Raw genomic sequence first — 22592 nt, 5'->3', positions numbered from 1 at the left:
AAAGAAGGAAGGAAGGAAGGAAGGAAGGAAGGAAGGAAGGAAGGAAGGAAGGAAAGGAAGGAAGGAAGGAAGGAAGGAAGGAAGGAAGGCAGGCGACAGAGAAAGAAAGAAAGAAAGAAAAGAGAAAGAAAGAGAAAAAAGTAGAAAGAGTCCCAAAGATACCTGAAAAGAAAGAAAATGGATGAATACAACCCAAGTGAAACTTTATAACTCTACTCTGTCACCCATTGCTCAGTTTTATCACTCACACGACCAAAATGCCTTTTTGTTTTTTGATTTCTAAACAAAACTTCAATGTCTGAGGTTTTCTACTGTGAATTTTCATGTTTTCATTCAGGAGGCTTTGGCTGGACATAAGAGATGAAGCATACTGTATGTGTTTGTTGTTAATCACCCCCAGAATGTACCTAACAGCCAGAGATGCCAAGGAACGTTGTTGCCCTGACCCCGCTCACCTACAAATGCTCTACACTGCCCTCAGCGCATTGGATGTAGGAGATTAGAATTATGGAGTTTCAAAAGAGGAGGGATAACTGATAGTGGTCACAAAAAAGGCATGTGACTTCCTGCAGAGCCAGAGTCAGCACCCCTGCTGACATACTTGCCTGGACAGTGTTAGATTACTCCCAGGGTAAAGTAAATCAGCACTGCTATTTGCTGAGAAAATTCCTAGGTTGAGCTGCAATCCTTTAAGAAGTCTCTGAAGGAAGAGGAAATCTTTTGAGAACTATTGTTATTAACTCTTTGATATTGGATGATCAATGCTCCAAAGAATTGGATTAATATTTTTACACAACATTGTTGTGGTCAGTAACTATTTCTATTTCCAGGCATTTTTAGATGAATTCACTAAATGGTCAAGAATAAATCCCGACAAGGCCAGGATTCCCACGGCTGGAGATACCCAAGGTCTGGTAAAGTCATTCTGCTAAGGAAATATTTCCTTTTGCTGAGCAACTCTTCAGTGGTAGTTGAAGTCCAATAGAAGGAGGCAAAGCTAATTCACATGAAGAACAAATCTGTGATAGAGGAGGTGTTAGAGCATGTCCCATTGTCTGGGCACACAAAGAAGCAATCGCATATTAACATGAACCAAATCAATGGTAATGAAACCAGTTTCTAAGAAATGGTAATAAAAAATAACCAAACTGTGCCTGGCACACTATACTTTACTGATTGCTGTCTTATATGGTATATTATCTAACATGTACAATGGCCCCATGGCAGGTGGTTCTGTTGCCACTGTATAAATGTCAAAAGGTAGATCTAAAGGGTTTAAGGGATGAGCTGAAGTGGCATATCTAAGTTGTAAGCCTCAGAGTGTGGAGTGGAGAGTAATATGTCAACAGATTAAACGTAACTTCCTCTGAGCAGTCTTTTTTTTTTTGAGATGGAGTCTTGCTCTGTCACCCAGGATGGAGTGCAGTGGCGTGATCTCTGCTCACTACAACCTCTGCCTCCTCAGTTCAAGCCATCCTCTTGCTTCAGTCTCCCAAGTAGCTGGGATGACAGGTGTGCACCACCACACCCAGCTAATTTTTCTGTATTTTTAGTAGACACACGGTTTCACCACATTGGCCAGGCTGGTCTCGAACTCCTGACCTCAAGTGATCCTCCCACCTCAGCCTCCCAAAGTACTGGGATTTCAGAGCAACCTTTATATTGCTACACCTGTGGTAATAAAAGACCCTCCTAGCAGTGTTGTCTGCAAGAAAGGACAGTGCCCTTTTTACACTGCCTTTTTTTCCTCACTCCTCTCTCGACACCACAGCAGCTCTTGCCAGTAGACAGACTGGCACAATCGGATATTTCTGCCTCATCCTATGTAACTCAGAAAATGTAGATATGCTAACTGTCACAAAGCATTGTTTTCTAATTTCCTTTAAAAAGAAAACCTAGCTGTTTAAGAGGCCAGGAGATACGGTAAAATTTGGGTTTATGTTGGGAGAAAAGAAAGAGGGCCGGGCTGGGAAGAGAATAGGGCCCCAAGATGAGTGCTGTTCCTCCAGAAGCTGAGCCAGCCCATTCTTTACCTATTTCCTTTCTTTTCAGGTGTGGTCGGGACTGTCTCTAAGCCTTATTTCACAGCATATGAAATGAAAATTGGTGCAATTACTTTTCAGGTTGCTACTGGAGATATAAAAACTGAACAGGTAGATGTTATTGTCAACTCAACAACAAGGACATTTAATCTGAAATCAGGTACTTTATTTAAGCAATACATTGTAATTATTAGTATGACTAATTTCTGGAAGGGAAATTGTGGCTAATATTTGCCCTGAGTAGACAGAGAGTGTTGTAGAAAATATGTAGTCCCTGAACTCAGGAAGATGTGGGTTGAATCCCAGCTACGTCACTTACCAATGTATAGCTGTGGACAAGTCACTTAACCTCTCTGAGTGTCAGTTTCTTTGCCTGTCAAACACCTATTTCCCAGGAGAGGATGAGATGGGGTGTCAACTGATATAAAGGTGGAGTGTAACTGACGCATGGTACTTAGTGTCAGCTCTGGACTGTTGAATTTCCACATGTATAGTTTAGTACCTCTAAGTTCCTCTATTTTTATTTTCCTTTTTATGCAACCCAGTTGGCATTCACAACTCACCTCCCATAGTTCTTCTCTTCTCTACATTACACTGACCCAGAAATGAAACACAAACCTTTTTCTTTATTTTCCCTGAAATGTTTGACCACTCCCATCATAGTAACACATTCAGGCATGCCCTCCCCTCATATGTCTATTAATTTATAACTTATACACATACACTCTTAACCTTTTTGGGTTTTTTGAGGTGGAGTCTCATTCTGTCACCTAGGCTGGAATGAAGTGGTGTGATCTTGGCTCACTGCCACCTCTGCCTCCCGAGTTCAAGTGATTCTCATGCCTTAGCCTCCTGAGTAGCTGGGACTACAGGCATGCGCCACCACCTAATTTTTTTTGTTGTTGTTGTTAGAGATGGGGTTTCACTATGTTGGCCAGGCTGGTCTCGAACTCCTGACCTCAGGTGATCTGCCTGCCTTGGCCTCCCAAAGTGCTGTGATTACAGGCATGAGCCACCGTGCCTAGCCCTCTTAAATTTTTGTATATTATAAAACGTTGACTTTTAAGTTAAAAGGGTAAGGTAAAACATAAATAGAAATAGAATTTAAATATTTTCCAAGTTGAAAAATATTATGGAACTTACCATGCAGAAGTGAATCTGTAGAATATCCATTTAATTCATTGGTCATTCTATTTTTCAGTCATTTAAAATGTAGACATAAATAACATTTGGTTATTTGAAACACGCTAAATTGAACCTATGCATTTATCCCCATCCCCTTTTGGATTCCATTAATACAACTGTAAAGGAATGAAAAGGATATAAACACACAAGAAAAAAGAACATTGGAAGGAAAACAACTATGAACAGAAGATAACAAATTTTTAGATGATGGGGAGCTGCTAGCCAAGAGTGGTAACTGCCATGGAGTAGAGAAAATTTAGTACCTGCAGGAGAGAAGAGTAGCCCCAGAGATACAGGAATTGGAGGCTGCTGGTATCTGGGAAGGCAAGGGGCAAGTACAGAGATAAAAACAAGGTTGAATGAAATTCAAGATCAGTAGCAATTAGACTACTTGATTGGATCCCCCATCCTATACAGCAGTAACTTTCCTTGCTCTTCCCTGGCCAGAGATGGGAGGTTTATTCTCTAGAGAAACAGAACCAGAGGTATTTTGGACTTAGGGCACCAGGCATAGGTGAGATGAGGAGCTAGACTGAAAACTGTTTAAGAGAACATCTGTGTACCAAACATTGAGTGCCCAGCCCCTCTCCCTGCGTGGATCCCAGAGCAGCAGACAGCAGGTGCTGCCTGCTTGCCTTACACTGAAGCCCACTGGTCAACCCGCCTTCTTGAGTAGAACTTCTAAGCTCACTCTTAAATAGGAATGGACTGGCGAAGATCACTTGACATTTGAAAAAAGTCTTCACAGCAAAGACAGAGACCAAAACAAACAAGTTGAAAAAAGATTTTTTTAAAAAGACACATTTTATAACACACACACATAATCAAGGATATATAGATATCTTCATAATGATAAAACAACTAACATTCATTCAATATTTTCTGCACGCCAGGTTCTGTGCTAAGCATTTTTCATCCATTACCTCTTTTAATGTACAAATAACCCTGTGAGGGAAGTGCCATATTAGCCTCTGTGTAACAGATGAGGAACTTATTAGTCACATACAAGCTAGTAAATCCTGGAGTCAACTTCAACCCAATTTGTCGAAATGCAAAGTCCATGTTTTTAACCACTGAACCCAGCTGTCATTAGACTTGACCAAAGTGGTGAAGCTACAACCTTGACTGGAAGATTCACTGAACTGAAACCATCTGTCTAACTGAATGGGGCAGGGAATCAAATAACTTAGTAAAGTGCTTGATTTTATTACAGTTTTGAGATCCATGCTTCTCATTAGTATCAGAACTTTTATTTTTATATTTTCATTCATTTTTACAAAATAATAAGGGTAGAATGCAAAAAATTTCGAATAACTGCAAAAAGAGTCCTGTATAAATAGAGAAGGTAAAGTTGCAGATGCCAGCCTTTCAGATCCTGGGCACTTCCATGGCACTGAGATCAGACTGTTCATCAGCCACTGGGTGGAGGTTGCTATAGAAACAGCAGTTGGTTGGGCATGGGGGTGGTCAATGGATTATGCACAAAAGGGTGAGTTGAGCAGAAGTCTAATGTACAAAAGCTATAACCACTTATTGAATTCTAACTGATGCCTTTTACCATTAACATGTCTTATTTAGGTGTGTCAAAAGCTATTTTAGAGAGTGCTGGACAAGCTGTGGAAAATGAATGTGCTGTACTAGGTATGGGCACATGTTACTTTTGACTACAAACTTGAAAATCAGAGGGCTGAGATTACAATGAGAGGATGTACAGGAGGACTGGGGGTGGAATAAGTAGCGAGCAAAACTTTGAAAGAAGGTTAGTTCACTGGAAGAGCAGGCACAGGTGGTGGGACTTGGAGGCTATGGGGGAGAGGTTCTTTATCCCACCATCTCATCTGTCTCTTACTTCCTGAGTAGTAAAAAGAACGCAGGCCTGGGTCCTAATAATCCAGGCTCTGCCATTTACTGAGCGATCCTAGGCACGTCATCTAACTGCTAAGAGCTTTGCTTCTCTCATCAGTAGGAAAGTTCTACTAATAAGTAGTGTGGGAAAGCTGTGCCACAGGTGGTTTTGAGGATCAGAAGGAACAATTAATGTGAAAAGTTCTGTAAACTGTAAAGTGCTGTACAAACTTTCCCCAACCTTGTTCTACTTCTTCCAACACAACTGCATATAACCAACTTCTAATCCTTTTATGAATGAGTGTGGACTTTGAGTGGGGAACCTAAGGTAGTGATTATAAACTATTTGTCCTTTAAAATACCCCTTGCAGAGTAAGGTAGACAGTCAGCTGTGAATGTGCTTTCAAGAAGTCATAGTGCACCATGTTTGACAATGTATTCCTGCAACTGACCTGCTACAGTGCCTGAAACTCCTATCTTAGTAGCTCTCCTCTGATTAAGAAATTTCTCTGGAGTGAATAAAGCTCTGGAGTGAGAACAGAGGAAGATAATATTTGATCACTAACATGAGGAGTTAGCAGGAGTTGGAGCACTGGGAGAGCTCGCTGTGCCTGGGAGGCAGGACCAGAGGATGAAGGTGGGCTGCACAACCTGGAAAAGCCTGAGGAGGCTGCCTGGGAGGGAGGTGAGAAGGACACCCGAGGGGCCCTAGGGAGTGCCTGGGCATGGGTGCTCCTCAGGAGGGCAGGATGGGATAGGCAGGGATCCACTCTTCTCCTCCTTCCTTTTGCCGGCCCCAGCCTTACTCAGAGCAGTCTGAACCAAAGAAGCAATGCCTTAAAATGGCCCTGGTCATTTCCATGTGCTCAAGAGCTCTAGAGTCCTGAGCGAAGGAGAAGTTTTCATCCTTTTACACCTCCGTGCCACAGAGTTCATTGCTTTTACCTCCTTCAAAAATTAACGTGGCTGAATGAGCCACGTTATTTTTTACTCTTCTGGGACAGCAGAGTGGGGGTTTAGAGCTCTGGAGACTGGCTGCTTGGGTTCAAGTCCCAGGCAATCTTTGGCTGCTGACCTTACCTCTCTCTGTGGCTGTTTCATGTGTGAATGGGAAAACAGTACCTGCTTCACGGGCTTGTTTTGAGGATTGAGCAGATTAATGCAGATAAAGTGCTTTTGAACAGCACTCCAAATACTCAACAGTGTATTTGTTGAGCTCGAGAATTCTGATTGTAAAGAAAATGTGGCTGTCACAGTCCAGTGAATGAAACCAACAGGCTCGAGGGAGGCTGGGCTTCACAGCCTTCACTGATGTCAGCTATGTTCATTTCTCAAAAATCAAAGTGTTGCCTCCAGTAACTAATGGGCTGCATGTTTGTTTTTCTTCCCTTTTTTTCAGCTGCACAGCCACACGGAGATTTTATAATTACACAAGGTGGACGCTTAAAGTGCAAAATAATAATTCATGTTCTTGGGGAAAATGATGTCAGGAAAACAGTCACCAGTGTTCTAGAAGAGTGTGAACAGAGGAAGTACACATCAGTTTCCCTTCCAGCCATCGGAACAGGTTTGCAGCTTATCACTCTATAATAAAATTTGAATGATACAAATCCCTTTAGATTTAGTCTCACTCTTAAGCAGATCAATGCTGAGTCCATCTGAAGGTGGCAACAATGATGTAAATCAGAGAGGAGGCCATCTTTTAGATCCGGAGGGCGCCACCAGCTACTGGGCCCAAGCCTCTTTCCTCCATCTTTCTTCTTTCTTTCTTTCTTTTTTCAAGACAGAGTCTCACTCTGTTGCCCAGGCTGGAGTGCAGTGGCATGATCTCAGCTCACTGCAACCTCCTCCTCCCAGGCTCATGCAATCCTCCCACTTCAGCCTCCCAAGTAGCTAGGACCACAGGTGTGCACCACCACGCCTGGCAAATATTTGTTTTTTTTTTATAGAGACAGGGTTTCCCCATGTTGCCCAGGCTGGTCTCAAACTCCTAGGCTCAAGCAATCCGCCTGCCTCAGCCTCCCTAAGTGCTGAGATTACAGGCATGGGCCGCTGAGCCCACCCCTTTCTTGTTTATGTTCCCTAAGTATCTTTCCAAGTTTGGTCCTTAACTTCATAGTTTTCTCACTCTTCATTTTTTCCCCTTGGGGGATTCATTTGCTCTCATATCTGGTAACATTTCTGCACTGACTCTCAAATCAGCATTTCTCATTCTCTCCAGGATCTCCTCTGGGGAAGTTTTCTGTTACTAGAAACTTCATTACATCAGAATCCAAACTCATGATCCTCCCTTGAAAACAAACACTCCTCTTGAGCTCTCAGGCTTTTTCGTTTCCTTCTTCAGTGGTGCCATGACGCTCCCAGCTACCCTGGCCTGCCATCCTTGCTTTGTTGTGTCCCCAGACCCCCAGAGTCAGCAAGTCCTGCTGAATCTTCTTCCAGAGAGTTATTGAGTTCCAGCCTTTCTTTTCGTTTCCAAACCCTTCAGACCTCCCCCATCTGGTTTACTTCAATGTCTCCCAGTCGGCTCCTCATTCATGCGTTCGTTGAATTGAAATGCCGTTACCCAGGCTCTGTGCAAGGCACTGGGGAGAAAATCATGAGTAAGATGCAGTCACTCCCCATGAGCAACAAGCTCAGGTTTGTCCTGCTCACAGTGTCTAGGAATGCTTTCCTCATCTCTATCGTATCATTCAGTCATTTGCTCTTCTTAGTTGACAGTGCTACTGGTCACTCACTTCCTGATTCATTCACATCCATGTCCCCTGTCACTCTCATGCAAATGAGGGCTTCTTCCTTGGGAAGTATTAATAGTATGTAGCCACAGATTACCATTAATCTAAGAGAGTTTTTCAGCAATTAAATTTTTGATCTTAGAGCCACCACCATCATTTTAGCTCAACTCTGTAGACTTCCTTCTTCCCAGATTAAAACAGAATGCTCCTGCAGGTATCCCAGGCCCCTCTCGTATAACCCCCAGGACACCCTCCAAAGTTTGCAGTACATTCTTCCTGGCTTCCCCACTGCCCTTATTAACACCTATAACCTTTAGTTATAACCTTTTGTTATCAGTGGTAATGAGGGCAATAGGGAAGCCAGGGGGAACGTGCTGCAAGCATTTTGTTACCACTTTTTGTTCCTTTTGTTCATTCATTTCTCCCCATCTGGAGCCTCTCCCACACCATCTGGCTAATTACAGCTCTCACAAACCCAAATTGTTTTGTTGCCATCACCCAGGGCAAGCACTCTGCTACTTGGCACTGGGCAAACAGAATGGAGTAAGCTCTGGCCTCTCCAGGAGTTCGTGATTTTGGAACAGATGCAGGACATAGTAACCGAGAATGATACCCAATGCAGAGATCACATGGTGTGATCGGCCACATAATGGGAAGGTTTGCAACTGGGCAGGTGGAATGAACCTGTCAAGGGACTGCATACAGAAAAAGAAGAGGGCTGAAACCAGAACAGTGGAAAATGCCCACAGGTAGATTGTGGTGGGGAAAGGGCAGAAAAATCAGCAAAAGAACCAACCAGTAATCCTAAGTGTTGGAGGAGGGTAAGTGCAAAACCCCAGAGGAGGAAGTGGGAGGCCATGAAATGCTTGTGCCAGGCCTCTTCGACTGTGAATACATTGTGAGATCCTCAAAAGGGAAGGACCAGATCTTTATGTCTTCTCTGCCCTGTGTTGAGTGAAGAATCATTGCCCTTTAAATTTTGTTGAATGGCGGAATGAATAACAGGTGATTTTGATGATCCCTCCAGACGTGCTCATGGATTTTCTCTTCCCCATTGATTTCAACGAACATTTTTGAAATGTTTCTCAGGCCTGGTGCAGGGGCTCACGCCTGTAATCCTAGCACTTTGGGAGGCTGAGGAGGGTGGATCACTTGATTGCTTGAGGTCAGGAGTTCGAGACCAGCCTGGCCAACATGGTGAAACCCTGTCTCTACTAAAAATAGAAAAATTAGCCAGGCGTGGTGGCAGGCAACTATAGTCCCAGCTACTCAGGAGGCTGAGGCAGGAGAATTGCTTGAACTAGGAAGCAGAGGTTGCAGTGAGCTGAAATTGCACCACTGCACTCCAGCATGGGTAACAAAGTGAGACTCCATCTCGAAAACAAAAAGACGGACAGAAAAAAGAAATGTTTGCCAGGCGCAATCTATTTTGAGTACCACTAAACTCCCATGAAGTAGCTGGAATAGCTACATTAATTTTAGTAGTAATATTAATAATTGCTAAGATTTATTGAGTCCTTACTACATGTTCTAGGTGTTTTATATGTCAAAGCTCATGTATTCGTTACAGTAACCTTATATAGGGTGATCAATTCTTTTGAGTTTTCCCAGGACTTTCCTGGTTTTAACACTGAAAGTCCCATGTTGCAGGCAGCCTCTCTGCTCTGGGGAAACTGGGAGGGTTGGTCTTGGTACCTATGACATGGAAACTATTAGCAAAGACAAGTTTATTGTGAAGATAATGAAGCTTAAGTTATTGGACTTCACTTGCACACGATTTTTAACAGACCCTGAGAGAAGCCCTAATAATGTCTTCACCTGGTTATATGACTTAGTAAAATTTAAAAAGTAGGATATTTTAACCATCATGAATTAAGACCACTATTTCTCCCCACTTTGACGTCTCATACTTCCCCTTGCACTGGGTGATGTTGGGGTGGCTATAAACATTTACACGATATAGCTAAGGAAAGTTGCCTTAGGAATACAATTTTCAGCATTTTAAAAGATATACTTTGTTGTGATTTCTTTTCTGATTCTAAATATTCACTGTTATACATAATTACATACTTATTCTTTTTCTGAGACATATAAATTTCAAAACCTGGATCCATCCTAAACTCTGTGTCCCCATTTTGTAGATGAGGAACTTGAGGTAGGTTCAACCTAGCAACAGAGCTAGGTTCAAAGCCATGCCGCCTGGTCCCAAATCCTGCACAATTTTTACCATTACATTTGTTTTGTTTTGTTTTTTGTTTGCTTGCTTGTTCGCTTTTTACTATTACATGTTTTTTTTTTTTTTACCATTATATTCTTACCTACTGTATTCTTAGCTACCATATTCTTATCTCTGTTACCTATTACCTTCTATTATTACCCCCAATTTCTAGCTGAGCAAACTGAAGTATACAGATGCTATAGGTTGAGTGTGTCTCTCCAAAATTCATATGTTGAAGTCCTAACCCTGGTACCTCAGATTTAGAGGTAGGGTTTTTTTTGTTTGTTTTTTGTTTTTTATTTGTTTGTTGGTTGTTGTTTTTTGAGACAGAGTCTCGCTCTGTCACCCAGGCTGGAGTTCAGGGGCACTATCTTGGCTCACTGCAACCTCCACCTCCCCAGTTCAAGTGATTCTCCTACCTCAGCCTCCTGAGTATCTGGGACTACAGGTGCCCGCCACCATGCCCAGCTAATTTTTGTATTTTTAGTAGCGACAGAATTTCACCATATTGGCAAGTCCGGTCTCGAATTCCTGACCTGAATTGATCTACTGGCCTTGGCCTCCCAAAGTGCTGGGATTACAGGCGTGAGCACCTAGTCTGGAGATAGGGTCTTTAAAGAGCTAATTAAGTTAAAATGAGGCCATTAAGGTGGACCCTAAACCAATATGACTAATGTCCTTATAAGAAGAGGACATTAGGATACTGCCAGGTATGGAAGGAAGAACATGTGAAGACACAGAGAGTAGACAGCCATCTACAGGTCAACCTTGCTGATACCTTGGCCTCAGTCTTCTAGCCTCCAGGATTATGAGAACATCAGTTTCTGTTGCTTAAGCCACCAGTCCATGGCTTTTTATACCGCAGCCCTAGCTAACTTCAAGAGGGATCAAATGACTTACTGAAGATCAGACAGCTAGTAAGTAGTGGAGCCAGGACATAAACTCAGCTCTTCTGCATCCAGATCACATGTTCTTATTTCTGCACTGCCAATGCCCATCAGCAAAAGATCACCAGGAACACACACCATGGGGAGCTTTGCAGCATCTCAGTAGGAGAGTGTTAGAAAACGTAATGGATTTGGGCTTGTTTTAGGTGATTTTGTGGCAGTCTCAAGTAAGTGGGGCTTTTCTCTGGATCAGAGACTTTGAGGAAACAGACATAATTCTATGATTGTCATATCTAGAAGGAAGGAGGATGCACTCTGGCTAAATGTATGATTGGTAATGCAGCAGCTGTCACTCTTTTTTTATTTTTATTTTTTGAGACGGAGTCTTGTTCTGTCGCCCAGGCTGGAATGCAGTGGCACAATCTTGGCTCACTGCAAGCTCCGCCTCCCGGGTTCACACCATTCTCCTGCCTCAGCCTCCCCAGTAGTTGGGACTACAGGCGCCCACCACCACACCTGGCTAATTTTTTGTATTTTTAGTAGAGACGGGGTTTCACCATGTTAGCCAGGATGGTTTCAATCTCCTGACCTTGTGATCCGCCCACCTCAGCCTCCCAAAGTGCTGGGATTACAGATGTGAGCCACCACGGCTGGCCTAGCAGCTATCACTCTTATTAGTCAAGATGGGGGATGTTTGGCCATCTCTGTGATTTGGACAGGGTTCATGTTTTTGTCTATGATAAGACATAATTATGGAGTAGTCTTGTTTTTGTGTTAATTCATCATGGTCAGAGTGGTTACATGGATGATATACTATGAAATTGTTTGTATTCAGCTAAAGAACATCAACTAGCTGTGAGTGTCAGATCAGTTCCTGACTGTCAGGGGTTTTCCTGTTTCTCAGCACTGAGAACTGCATGTGCCAAATTTCATCATATTACCAACATCAGCTGAAATTTCTTCTTTGTCATTAAATTTTTTTCAGGAAATGCTGGAAAAAATCCAGCCACAGTTGCTGATAACATAATCGATGCTATTGTAGACTTCTCATTGCAGCGTTCCACCCCATCATTAAAAACCGTTAAAGTTGTCATCTTTCAACCTAAGCTGCTAAATGTATTCTACGACAGCATGAAAAGAGACCTCTCTGCATCACCGAACTTTCAATCCACATTCTCCATGACTACATGTAAGATGTTTACTTTTTAAAAATCACCTAGCTGGCTCTGATAATCACTTAGAAAATGTTTAGGTGTGAATGTACACTGAGTTTATAGTTTTCTATTTGTTTTAGGACTTTTCAGATAAGTTTTTATGACCCATGGGAAAAGTACAAAAATTAGAGAACGCAACCTCCTGTCAACTGATTATTTTCCTGAGAGGCAAAATCATGCCTGGGAAATAGGAATGGCAAATAAACAGGAAGAGAATGGAAGTGAGGAAGCAGAAAGAGGGAGGAGGCTTTGCAAATTCTAGCCAATGGTCTAGCCAATATTCATTGATTGGTTGGTATTGGCCCTCATTGCCTTTTGGAGCTGTGAACTAGCTGATTAATATTGGTCTGCTAATCATCCACCTATAGACATGTTAGCCTGGAATAAAATCAGATGTAAGAAGGGAGTGGCTAGGGTCAGCTGGTTGTGTACTACATCACAAGCAGCCAGACAGTTCCCAGATACCCAGTTGCTACTCTGTAAGGTGTGTTTATACTTTAAGTATTTGTACCAACCTCTTCCTCTGATTTCGTTTTCCCCTATTTTGTGGCATTTGTACTGCTATTAAAACAACTAGGATTGCAGCCTCCTCTTGAAATCACTATTTTCACCCATTTGGAGCACTCACCCTTAAAGCGCTGTGGGTTTTGCTAGTGATAAGGCACATGTGCCATCAGCAGCCTCCCTAAACTGAGAATTATTATCTGCTGCTGTCAGGAGGAATGTCAGTTCTCTCTACATTTATTTCCTGACAAGTATTCTCCTCAGCATGCTACAACACACAATACATGTAGGACACACACAATAAAAACATGAAAATAATAGTTGGATCTGTAAAGGTTCTTGCAGTAGCAAATAACAGAAAATTCAACTTACACTGGCTTAAGCAAAAAGCAGAATTCAATAACTCATGTTATTATAAAACCCACACATTCCTGGCTTCAGGTACAGTTTGGTCCAGGTGCTCATATAATAATATCATCTAGACCCTGAATTTCTTCATCTCTCATTCTCTTCTCAGCTGTGTTGTCTTTTTCCTCGGGCTTCATATGGTGAAAGATGGCTGCTAGCAGCTTTAGGTCCACATCCTTCCACAGTCAGTTTCAAGAGGAAAGAGTATATCCAGTGGAGATATACACTTATCCAGGAACATGATGCCAGGGAACAGAGGTCTTTTAAGCGCTGAGAGTCTTTCTGATTGGACCATTTTAGGTTATCGTTGCAGGCAGGGAACCAGAATTACACTGATTGGCCAAACCAGAGTCACATACTCCACACTTCAGCTAGACGGGGTCACCATTCGAAGCAATGGGGGAATAGCTGTTCCCCAGAGGAAATTCAGAAAGCTTTTACCAGAAGATGAGAAAAGGATACTGGGCATATAAAAATAGTATGTACCTACTACAGTATCTAGGGATATATAAACTAACACTTCTTCCCTTTGGTCCTTGTAGATGAAAATTTTTATTTAAATTTAAGAACAGTAAATAAGTCATTATCAGTAAAGTAAAATATAAAGTTTAACTGGTTCATCACTCTTTGCTTTCATCAAGATTTTAAACAGACTTACAAATTTAAAAAACAAAACAGTGAAGTTGAGGAGAGAAGCAAACAAAAAACTGACTAAAATGAGCAGACAACTGACCCTCTGAGACAGCAGGGTTGTCAATGCAGTGAAAGACTGATTTCAACCTGAACTTCTGGCACCCGAGGCAAAAACAAACCACAATAAAACTGCATTACGTCATCTTTGTTGTTAGAGAAAAGGAATAATACAGATGAAATATCAGATAAAAGGAAGTTTGTTGGCTCAGATAAACTGGAATTTTAGTAAGGATTTAACATATAGCCCTTTTTCAAAAAGAACTTAAAGAGGATAGCTTTGAGATTCATTTGTGCAGATGATACACAATTACTTTTCAAATGTATGTTAAAGCTATTTATTGAGTCCAGAGGTTATTTATTGAGCACCAACTGTATATCAGATATTAGAAATATAGATTTGGGAAGTCACGTGAGTAGGTGGGATTGAAGCCCTTAAGTGTGATTGGCTTATCCATGAGAATAAACAGTGAGGAGAGGAAGACTGGGGGCAGAGCCAGGGATCTGGTTTGTTTGTTCGTTTGTTTTTGAGACTGAATCTCACTATGTTGCCCAGGCTGGAGTGCAGTGGTATAATCTTGGCTCACTGCAACCTCTGCCTCCCAGGTTCAAGCAATTCTCTTGCCTCAGCCTCCTGAGTAGCTAGGATTACAGGCATTTTAGTAGAGATGGGGTTTCACCATGTTGGCCAGGCTGGTCTCGAACTACCGATCTCAAGTGATCCACCTGTCGGCCTCCCAATGTGCTGACATTACAGGCATGAGCCAACGTGCTCGGTTGGGATCTTGGTTTTTAATCCCATCCCCACAGCTGAGGGCATTTATCCTGAACCACCAGGAATTCAAAAGTAGAGCTTATCTTTTAAAACAGTGGTCCCCAAACTTTTTGGCCCCAGGAACCAGTTTCACGTAAGATAAGTTTTCCACGGACTGGATTATGAAGGGGGATGGTTTCAGGATGATCCAAGTGCGTTACATTTATTGTCCACTTTATTTTTTTTATTATTATATTGTAATGTATGATGAAATAATTATAAAACTTACCACAATGTAGAATCAGTGGGAGCCCTGAGCTTGTTTTCCTACAACTGGACAGTCCCATCTGGGGGTGATGGGAGACAGTGACAGATCATCAGGCATTAGATTCTCACTAGGAGTGCACAATCTAGATCCCTTGCATGCACAGTTCACAACAGGGTTTGAGCTCCTATGAGAATCTAATGCTGCCGCTGATCTGACAGAAGACGGCGGTAATGTGAATGACAGGGAGCAGCTATAAACACAGATGAAACTTTGCTCTCTTGCCTGCGGCTCACCTCCTGCATGCAGCCTGCTTCCTAACAGGTTACAGACCAGTGCTAATCTGTGGCCTGGGATTTGGGGACCCCTGTTTTAAAAAACACTAATCTTTTCAAAGAGCTGTATGGGAAGAGGGCTCAGGAAAATCCTAGCACATGGAAACACTTTTAAAAGGGTAGTTACCATGATATTTCTGTGAAGCCCTGGGCTGCAAGTCAACAGTGCTACTTACTTTGGTAATGACCTTCCATGTGATGCTGGGTGAGTATTCCTGGGACTCTGTTTTCTCTCCTCTAAATTGTCTAGCCAAAGTCATCTTTTGTACATAGAAGACAGAGTAGGTTGGTGTGGCTTAAGGGTATGATTTAAATGTTTTTCCTCCAAGAAAATACCTTTGGCTTTATGCTTTATTCCCTGTTAATATACAAATACCAGCTGAGCACTGTGGCTCATGCCTGTAATCCCAACACTTCAGAAGGCCAAGGCAGGAGGATTGCTTCAGCCCAGGAGTGGGACCAGCCTGGGCAACATGGCAGAACCTCATCTCTACAAAAAAAAAAAAAAAAAATAGCGAGGCATGTGCCTGTAGTCGCACCTACTAGAGAGGCTGAGGCAGGAGGATTGCCTGAGCCTAGGAGGTCAAGGCTGCAGTGATCCATGATTGTGCCACTGCACTCAAGACTGGATAACAGAGTGAGACTCTATCGCAAAATAATAATTATTAATAATAATATGCAAATACCTCTGGGATGTAAAAAAATCAAGCTTAATTGGTTTTTAAGAATAATAACCCTATGTTTACAAAGGACTTGGCATTCCCTAAAGCACTTTCAGACTCCTTACTATATTTTAACTTTGCAACAATCCTGTGAGGTGGTAGATAGAGCTCATGGGATCTATCTTACAATTCCCATTACACAGATGAGAAAATAAAAACTCACCCAGAAGTGGTGTTATATGTGTTCAATATCATACGGCTGGTCACAGGCTGAGGCTGATCTAGTCTTCTGATTCCAAGTCCTGATAGCTTCCTGCTCTCCGACCTCAGGGCATGAAAGGAATAGAGAGCCCCCAAAAAACCTTCACCTCCTTACTTCCCAGGTTTGCCTGCTGTATTCGGGGGAAAGGAAGCAGCAGATCCAAAAGGACTGTAAGGCCTTGGGTTAGAAATGATTAGGCAGAAAGATCCTGAAGGAGATGGACAGTGGGGGAAAGGAAGGAATGTAGCTTTCAGAAACCACACACCTTATTGGTGGGAAACTGCCAGAACGACTTTAAAAATAGAGTTTGAAAAGAGCTTACTGATTAGGGTTAGATGCCTCCCTGTGTCACGAGAACTTACCCCAGATGGACTTGCTCAACAGGAAGACAGTGCCCTGGATCCCTCTCTCAGGCTGGGTATATCTTTCACTAAAAAGGAGTAAATTGTGGCTTTGTTTGTAAGGAAGAAATCCTTTGGTTTTTACCTATAGTGGTGTGTCTCTAATGCAGGGTGTCCATGTTCACACTAGTCCTGCTATCTTAGCAAGTTGATGTCTAGCCTTGGTGTTTTAGAAGTTCCAGGAAGCCATTGAAAAGCAAAGGAAACCCAGGCATGATCACCTTATGGGAAAGCATTCTCTTAGCACATCTGCTATTTTCTTTACATGCTGCTTTCTCTGCTTGGTGTATAAGATGGGGTACAGAACAATGTACTTTAAATATCTTTAGCAGGGTAATCATTTTCAAAACAATAGAAGAGAACTACATTAAATAATACTGATAAAAGCAAAAGCACCTAGAAATTAACATTCATGTTTACATATTAGTTTCTTACAAAATTAATTCCATAGAACTCTCTGGGAAAATTACAATTTCAAGCTACAGTGGATCTAAGTTTATCTAAATATTTTAGCTAGAGCATTAATGAATATATTGTGTGTCATATTGATGTCAGACCATTCACTTCATCTGGGTTTACTCAACTGAGGATAATAGAAGAAGCAACTGTGAAACGTGTAACTTCTAGTTTAAAGACCAGGTTTGGATGACGAGAGACAAGAGCATAGGAGGTGCCCTGATTTTCAGAGGTCTTTGGAAATGAATGTTGTATTTTGACCAAATGCTGACTTTCCAGATAATCTTCCTGAACACTGGACTGACATGAATCATCAGCTGTTTCGCATGATCCAGCTAGACCCAGGACAACCAGAATATAATACCATAAAGGACAAGTTCACCCAAACTTGTTCTTCCTACACAATAGAGAAGGTAATACTGTGTTAAAATTTACTGTTTAAAAATGTTGATGAATTATCATAAAAGCTATCTCTTTTTAAATGACACCTTTCCTTCCTTTGTACCTTACTATGTTTATTTTAACTGGAATTAGACTTACTCAAGCTCCACAGACTTCAAATCTCACGGTTTACTCATTAGCAGTAATGAAGGAGATTCCAAGTCACATGTGTATGTTAGGATGCTTTCAGCTGCAAGTCACAAACCAACTCACTCAAACTGATTAAACAAGGAGAACTGTGTCGGAAATTAGTGGAAAGTCCCGAAGTAGGATGGGCTTTGGAGAAGTCTGATCCAGCGGCTTGATGGTGTCCTGGATCCAGTTGCTCCAGCTTTGCTGTCCTCAGTGTCAGCTTTGTGTTAAGGCTGGACTCTCTTTGTGGTTGTTGGGTGGCTGCTGGCAGCAATTAGAGGATCTCTGCTTTCTCATTCACAACCCATAGAAGACAACTCTGTCCTGTCCTGCAGTTACTGGACAAGAATCCCAACCACTGCAACTATCTCCATGTCTAGGGAATACCCTGTTCTTGTTGGCTTGGGCCTGAGCTATCAAATGCCATCAATGTGTGATCCATATTGAAATCCTGATTAGTTTAACTCAATTAGACGCCATCCTAGAACTATAAGTAGGGCCAATCCCACTCAAACCAGAAGTTGCTGATGAGGTAGAATGTATGTTTAGAAGATTACCACAATGTCCACTATGCTGCGTAAAAACATTAGTCAGTAAACTATAGGAGGTCATTATCATACCATGTGTATCAGAACAGGGTGTGGCATCCTAGTAATTTAAAATCTTGTTGGCGCTTCCATAGAACTGTGTACTTACCTCTTGGAGCACTTATAAAGTGGTACTTTGTAACTATGCACTTACATTACAGCACTTATAAGGTACTTTGATAACCTTTCACGTGCCTGGCTCCCTGAGTAGACAGTGAGCTGCTTAAGGTAGGAGTTGCATCTTGTTCATTTCTTCATTCTCAGTACCTAGGAAGCTGTCTAGCACATAGTAGGACACGATATGTATTGAGTAAACTTGATTGAATGAATGAGCTTAATTCCTGAGAAAGGGGAACCAGGAGATAGAGACATCCTACAGAAAGGACAGAATTTAAAGGAGGAGATGCCTCGTCGTGTTAAAAGCTGTTGGAAGTACAGCCCTAGACCTCTGAATCCATGGGTTCTGCATCCATGATTTCAACCAACCTTGGATGGAAAGTGTGGTGAGGCCTATGATGGTTGAGTGCACGGAATGTGTACAGACTTTTTCTTTTTTTTTTTTCAGACTTTTTCTTCTTGTCATTATTCCCTAAACAATGTAACAACTATTTACATGGCATTTGTTAATACATTGTATGAAGCAATATAAGAAATCTAGAGATGACTGAAAGTATATGGAAGGATTGTGTAGATTATATATTAATACAAATACAGTACTATGTCATTTTATATCAGGGACTTGAGCATCCTCAGATTTTGGTATCTGCAGCGGTCCTGGAACCAATCCTTCATGGAGATTGAAGGATGACTGTACAAGATGTGCAAGAACCTCATTTCAATTGTGTTTACCCAGTATCTGCAACTTTCTTGGCTCATACTTCTTTTGAAAACCCCCAACTTTGGATTAATTCCATAACCTACCTTCTCTCCTGCTGCTCCTAGATGAAATCCTTACTAATTCATGATCCCCAGCCTCAGCTGGACCCTCCAGGCTGCCTGGAATCCTTCATTGCTTCCTCCAGTCACCCCCTCACACATTCCCCATTGCAAACCTTCATTTCTCTCCCAGAGGCCTCCGCTACTTTCAGCAGAACATCTTTCCTACCTTTTATGGCTTGGATTCTCCTCAACAGCTGCCCAGGTACTCACTCCATTCTTCTTGAACCTCTCTTCTTCTTCTGTTTCCAGAACATCATCCTTTCAGATTTCCTCCTCCTTTCCCAGACACAGGTTATCTGGAGCCCGTTCTTATAACTTCATAGCTCCAGGTGTGTTCTCCTGACCATCCCTTATCACTCTGTGGGGTAGTGGTTAGTTTTCTTGCCTTGCCCCTGCCCCTGTGCCATTAGACTGACTGTTTCATGAAGGCAGAGATCCAACACAAGCTTGATTCATAGAGATGTTCAGTAGGTGATGGCTGAATGGATGTTAACTCTGTTTCCTAGGAGGAAGGAGAGCCAGTAGAGAGTGGCATTTTGAAAAGAAGTGAAAGAACAGAGTTTTAAGGAGGGGATGGTTCATGGTTTGAAATGCTATTCAGAGGTCTAGAAAAAAATAGTCATAAGATCAGGCAATTATAAGGTGATTTGTGACCATAATTGGAGCATTAACAGAAAGAACTGTTATGAGGAGAAGCCACATGGAATGAGTTGGAAGATGAGAAGGAGTTAAGGACATGGCTATTGAATAACTACACATTTTTGAGTAGGTGTTTGAATGTCAGCGAATCTCCAGGAATTCCAGGGAATATATATTGGTAATCATTTTGATATAAACTATAAATTATGTTATTTAAAATATATACTAACAAGCACTATTACAAAGCATAGATACTAATAGATACTTTTAGACCATCTTTCTCTAAAGGCGGAAAACTGCCTACTCTCTGAATGTGCTGTCTACTTGTATTCTCTTCTCCTTTTCCTTCACCAACTCCTCTTCCTCTTCCTTCTTTTTCATATTGCTTGTTTTAAATCCACAACAAGTGCAATACACTGAGCCCTAAGATCATTTCTGAAATATTTTGTCTTTTGTCACTTGCAGATTGAGAGGATACAGAATGCATTTCTCTGGCAGAGCTACCAGGTAAAGAAAAGGCAAATGGATATCAAGAATGATGATACGAATAATGAGAGACTCCTCTTCCATGGGACAGGTGCAGACTCAGTGACATATGTCAATCAGCATGGCTTTAATCGAAGTTATGCTGGGAAGAATGGTAAGGAAGCGAGTAATCTGGCTGATCAGAACGAGGCAAACGATAGTTTCAGACTTTTCATACCCAAGCAGTGTGGAACCATGGTTGGCAGCTGTATTATCACTGTCAGAATAGAGCTCGCTGTGTTTCACTATAAAGGAGACTGGCAACCTTCTGAGGGAAGATTGAGCAAATTTTAGAAATGAAGAAAAGTAACTTTAATGTGCAGGTTTTTTTCGGGGGGAGGCTTTTTTTTCTTTTTAGACAGTCTCATTCTGTCACCCAAACTGGAGTGCAGTGGCAAGATCATGGCTCACTGCAGCCTTGATCTCTTGAGCTCAAATGATGCCCCTACCTCAGTCCCCTGAGTAGCTGGGATTACAGGCATACACCACTATGCCTGGCTAATAATTTTGTTTTATTTTTGTAGAGAAGGGATCTCATAATGTTAGCCAGGCTGGTCTCGAACTCCTGGCCTTAAGCAATCCTCCTGTCTCAGCCTCCTAAAGTGTTGGGATTACAGGCATGAGCCAACACACCTGGCTAGAACCGCATTTAGAAAACAATTTTGTCAGATTGGGCATGGTTCTACATATTGTGTAATTTTATATTCTTAGGAAGGTTTTTGTCTTTCTCTTTCCAGCTGTATTCTATGGAAAAGGAACCTATTTTGCTGTGGATGCCAGTTATTCTGCCAACGACACCTACTCCAAGCCGGACAGCAATGGGAGAAAGCACATGTACGTTGTGCGAGTACTTACTGGAGTCTTCACAAAGGGACATGCAGGATTAGTTACCCCTCCACCCAAGAATCCTCACAATCCCACAGATCTCTTTGACTCGGTGACAAACAATACACAATCTCCAAAGCTATTTGTGATATTCTTTGATAATCAGGCTTACCCAGAATATCTCATAACTTTCAGGCGTTAAAAATATTTTTATCATCAAAGAGATTATTTAAGTCATCTGTGAGAACAACATGCAATCTTCGTCTTTGCTTTTGGCCTGTTTAAGCAGACAAAAGTTTCCCTTTCAGGTGCTAAAATGCTGAAAATTACCTTTTTAAAATGCTCTATTGCTGCAATTTGTAGCATACCTTTTTTTCTCAGCAAATTGATGGGTGGAAGCTAAGAAATGTATGGTAAATGTCACAGTTAGAGCTACAGCTATTCACAGACACCAAATCTGTAGGAGAATAAAAAGCACATTATTCTTTTTCCATCAGAAAAAAAAAACAAGATACATCACCTTAAAGCCCAGATGACACTGTTCTACTTGGAACATATTAAGACATTGAATGGTGGCGGGTTAAACTGTACTACTTAAGTGGAGAGGCTACTGTTATGCATCTGTAACAGCTGGGGATTTTGCCTTATTAAGAAAAACCTGTCGATAGTTCAGCTGAAATGACTGGATCACAGAATATTAACTCTGTTATGGAACAAATCATAACAGATTTTACCCGTTTACATTTCAGGTAAAAATGTGTAAAAATATTATCCCCAATTTTAGTGACTTAATCCCACACAGTCTTTGTTGGTCCGGAGTTCAGGTATGGCCTACCTGGTCATTCTGCTAGGGTCTCTCTGAAGTTACAGACAAGATGTCAGGGGATGTGGTCGTTTGAAGGCTTGTCTGGGCTGGAGGTCTATTTCCAAGGTGAATCACTCACAGGTATTGGCAGTCCTCAGTTCCTCTCCTCACGGGCCTCTCCACAGGCTGCTTGAGTGTCCTCATGACACAAGAGCTGGCTTACTCCAGAGTGAGCAACTCAAGAGAGAGCAAGGCAGAAGCTACCAAGTCTTTATGATTGAAGTCATACACCATCTTTTCCGCAGTATCCTATTGATTATTTGGATCATCTTGTTCAACCTGGGAGGGAATTGCACAAGAACATGAATACACATTGGCAAGGATCACTGGGGGTCAGCTTGGAAGCTGTGTGAATGAGCAAATGAATGCACAGATAGAATGTTAGCAGCCAAAATGATGCTAGAGGTCACCTACCCCACTGTCCTCTTGTCTTTCTCCCCCAACCCTCCCCTGCTCCCAGGCAAGAAGCCCTCTAGCCTCTGCTTGATCACTTTCAGCACTCAACATCTTGAGGGAACCTATTCCACTGTGGGACAGTGTTAATTAGTGGAAAACTCTTTTTTTCAAAAGTTGAAATCAGTTCCTCTATGTCTATTACCTGCTGATCACTGTCCAGACTTCTGGAGGACACAGAACAAGTTTTATTCTTCTTACCGATGGTAGCCTTTCAGATCCATCCCTTCCCTCCAGTATATTAGAGTGATGTAAATTCTTAAAATGCCTAGCAGTTTATTTATCCTGAAGCATCACTTTTGAAAAGTTACAGACATTTAAGA

General features: G+C 41.9%; 1 protein-coding gene across 3 annotated transcripts in view; it reads left to right on the top strand.

Annotated features, from left to right (window-relative positions):
• The window catches only part of PARP15 (poly (ADP-ribose) polymerase family, member 15), a 30668-nt gene extending 8958 nt beyond the window's left edge, over positions 1 to 21710 (top strand). Inside the window, exons 4-12 of one of the 3 annotated variants that reach the window (XM_011971563.1) lie at positions 338 to 372; positions 831 to 909; positions 2053 to 2202; positions 4806 to 4868; positions 6472 to 6639; positions 11898 to 12101; positions 17143 to 17276; positions 20067 to 20241; positions 20864 to 21704. In XM_011971563.1, the coding sequence (XP_011826953.1) occupies positions 361 to 372; positions 831 to 909; positions 2053 to 2202; positions 4806 to 4868; positions 6472 to 6639; positions 11898 to 12101; positions 17143 to 17276; positions 20067 to 20241; positions 20864 to 21153 (1275 nt within the window). In that variant the 5' untranslated portion in view covers positions 338 to 360 and the 3' untranslated portion in view covers positions 21154 to 21704. Of the gene's footprint in view, positions 1 to 337; positions 373 to 465; positions 910 to 2052; positions 2203 to 4805; positions 4869 to 6471; positions 6640 to 11897; positions 12102 to 17142; positions 17277 to 20066; positions 20242 to 20863 lie in introns of those variants that run through there. The other 2 variants (XM_011971562.1, XM_011971564.1) reach the window with 2 other exon arrangements.
• The last annotated feature ends 882 nt before the right edge of the window (positions 21711 to 22592 follow it).

Source organism: Mandrillus leucophaeus, unplaced genomic scaffold (genome assembly GCF_000951045.1).
Source record: "Mandrillus leucophaeus isolate KB7577 unplaced genomic scaffold, Mleu.le_1.0 Scaffold123, whole genome shotgun sequence".
Classification (NCBI taxonomy): Eukaryota; Metazoa; Chordata; class Mammalia; order Primates; family Cercopithecidae; genus Mandrillus; species Mandrillus leucophaeus.
The sequence above is the reverse complement of the archived record's forward strand: the minus strand, read 5'-3'. Positions and strand labels throughout refer to the sequence as shown.